General features: G+C 45.6%; 1 protein-coding gene across 1 annotated transcript; it reads right to left on the bottom strand.

The window, feature by feature from the left end:
• Positions 1 to 406: 406 nt before the first annotated feature.
• Positions 407 to 1927, bottom strand: LOC129807879 (DALR anticodon-binding domain-containing protein 3). Its single transcript, XM_055857475.1, has 2 exons — positions 684 to 1927; positions 407 to 622 (listed from the first exon to the last, which is right to left on the bottom strand). The coding sequence occupies exons 1-2, from the start codon at positions 1806 to 1808 to the stop codon at positions 503 to 505; spliced, it is 1245 nt and encodes a 414-aa protein (XP_055713450.1). The 5' UTR covers positions 1809 to 1927; the 3' UTR covers positions 407 to 502.
• Positions 1928 to 2239: the final 312 nt, after the last annotated feature.

The raw sequence follows: 2239 nt of genomic DNA on the forward strand, positions 1-2239 counted from the left end.
TTTGTAATCTAATTTTTGAGTAAAAATTTAATCCGAGATTATTTAGCATATAAACGGACTCACCATCCTTCTCACTCTCATCCATAAACCCCGATGAGACAGAACGAGACAAACACAGAATCACAGGTAGCGCCTCCACGCGGCTGGGAGACGAAACACAGCCCATCTCCCGCCGGAAAATTTGGCGCGATCCTGAGCAAAAGAAAAAAATCTCCAAAAAGAAACTTTCAAAAAACAGAAAGCAACAGAAAAATGAGAAAATGTGTTGAGAAATGTTTTGTGTGATTGAGGATGAGACTCAAGAGTCGCTGCAAGTTCCATTTTATCAAATAATTCTACTTCTGAGCAACTCTTGAGGGAGGGAAGAATTTTGTTGGTTTTCTTTTTGACACTGAATTTCCCAATATTTTCCGGATTTGCAACATTTATTGGCATTCCAAAAGGGAGCTGAAGGATGTGACGAGACATGAGCAAGCACAAAAGCATGCAGAAACATGAGGAATCACATTTTGGCCACGGGAGCGATGTCCAAGAGGGCCAGAGTTCGATTGAAGACCTTCCGGAGGGCTCGAAGGAGGACAATCCGACAGTGCAGGACTTGCAGGAGATGCTGACGGTTGTCCTGGAAGAAGAAAATGTCAGGTGAGAAGGGAAGGGGATTGGGAATGCCGAGCTAGGCTCACTGTGAGGATTTGAACGCGGCGGTAGTAAGTACTGAAAATTGTTACGAGGCTCTGGAGGAAAGAACAGACCAAATGGGGGCTTATCCTTCCCAGAGGCAACTCGCAGAGGCTCTTCTCGATCATCCACTGCTCCGAAGCGACGAAGTTCAGGAGAATGATCCATTCTTCGGGCTCTGAGAGCAGAGAAAAGTCAATTTCGGAGAAATCCGGAGTTTCCGGGAAGTTTCTCGTCCGGAAGGCTTCCAGGAGGGTTTCCATCCGGGCGGAATTGTAGAGGATGAAGGAACCACTGCGACTGGATGATCCACCGAAGGCCACGGGGCTCGTAGGCTTAGCTTCAACCAGCTCGAGGGTCAGGATTGCCTTTCCCAGGTTCTCAAACATCTTTCCGGCTTGGGAATCTCCTCCTGGTCCACGGAATCCATACCTATGCCTCGCTACCAATTCACACTCCTTCACTTTCGCCTCCAGGATCTCCATCCAAGTCGCTGAGGAGGATTTTTTGCGCGTCCGGGAATCTAGAACAACTCCCGGAATGATTTTCTTGCTTCCGGAGGCGACTTCTGCTGAACTTTTTGAGGTTATTGTGCAGGATATATCTGCATCTGTCCTCTGAGGGGCTCTTGAGTATTTCCTGGACCTGGCCAGAAGATTTAAAAGGACCTTCCTGAGAAGAATTCCTCTGAAGTCTGTCAGGGTCTGATTATCCTCCGATATCTCCTCTACGAAGACACTTTTCTCCTCAATTCCTTCACAATCCTCTTCATCCCTCTTCAGAGTCCTGATAATCACATTCTTGAAGGCTGTCCTCCTGTCCAGGAAGACAATACAGCGGTTTTTTTGCACTTCAACTCTCTCCACAGGAAGATCCCACTTTTCTCCCTGACTCCTCCTCACAATCTCCTCAGGATCTATCCCACGGTAAGAAAATACATCCCCTGATCCATTCCCATTGTCCCTGTCCAGCAAACACTGCCCCCAGATCCTTAAATCCGTGGGAAAGGAAAAATCGCCCTGGGACAGTTTTTCCGTTGGTTTTCTCATCGCAATGAGATTCCATCCTCTTTCTCGCTGTCCAGTCACCACTTCCAGCACTCTCCCGACAAAATCCTCCACAAAATTCATCTCCAGGCACTTCCACTGAGCCACATCAGCAGGAATCCTTTGTTCCTGGAAAATTTTCTCACTCAATGCGGTGTTTGTTTTGATTTATTTGATGACTCGGTGACAGCCCCGTAAAAAATGAATCTGCTTCCGATGCTCCGTGGAATTAGTCAAGGACTTTTCCTTCGTCTTCTGCGGACATTTCCACATACCCGGCCGGCTATTCGTACTGAGTATATACAGTGTATTTATGTGAGGAAAGTACTAATTTCCACACTTACTATGTAAATACTATGTATTTACGTGAAAGATATACAAATTTAAATACATACTCAAGTAATACGTTGTATTAATACGCAAAAAATACTGTTGAAAGAATACTCTGTATATATCGAGTATAAACTTAGTATTTCTGGTTTAACGTCCCTATAACTACACAGCTTGCTCTATCG

This window comes from Phlebotomus papatasi, chromosome 3 (assembly GCF_024763615.1).
Source record: "Phlebotomus papatasi isolate M1 chromosome 3, Ppap_2.1, whole genome shotgun sequence".
NCBI lineage: Eukaryota > Metazoa > Arthropoda > Insecta > Diptera > Psychodidae > Phlebotomus > Phlebotomus papatasi.

Coding starts and splice junctions, on each gene's coding strand:
- LOC129807879 (XM_055857475.1), bottom strand. CDS start 1,808: ATGAATTTTGTGGAGGATTTTGTCGGGAGAGTGCTGGAAGTGGTGACT. Junction 623..683: donor GCCGCGTTCAAATCCTCACA/GTGAGCCTAGCT, acceptor TTCTTCTTCCAG/GACAACCGTCAGCATCTCCT.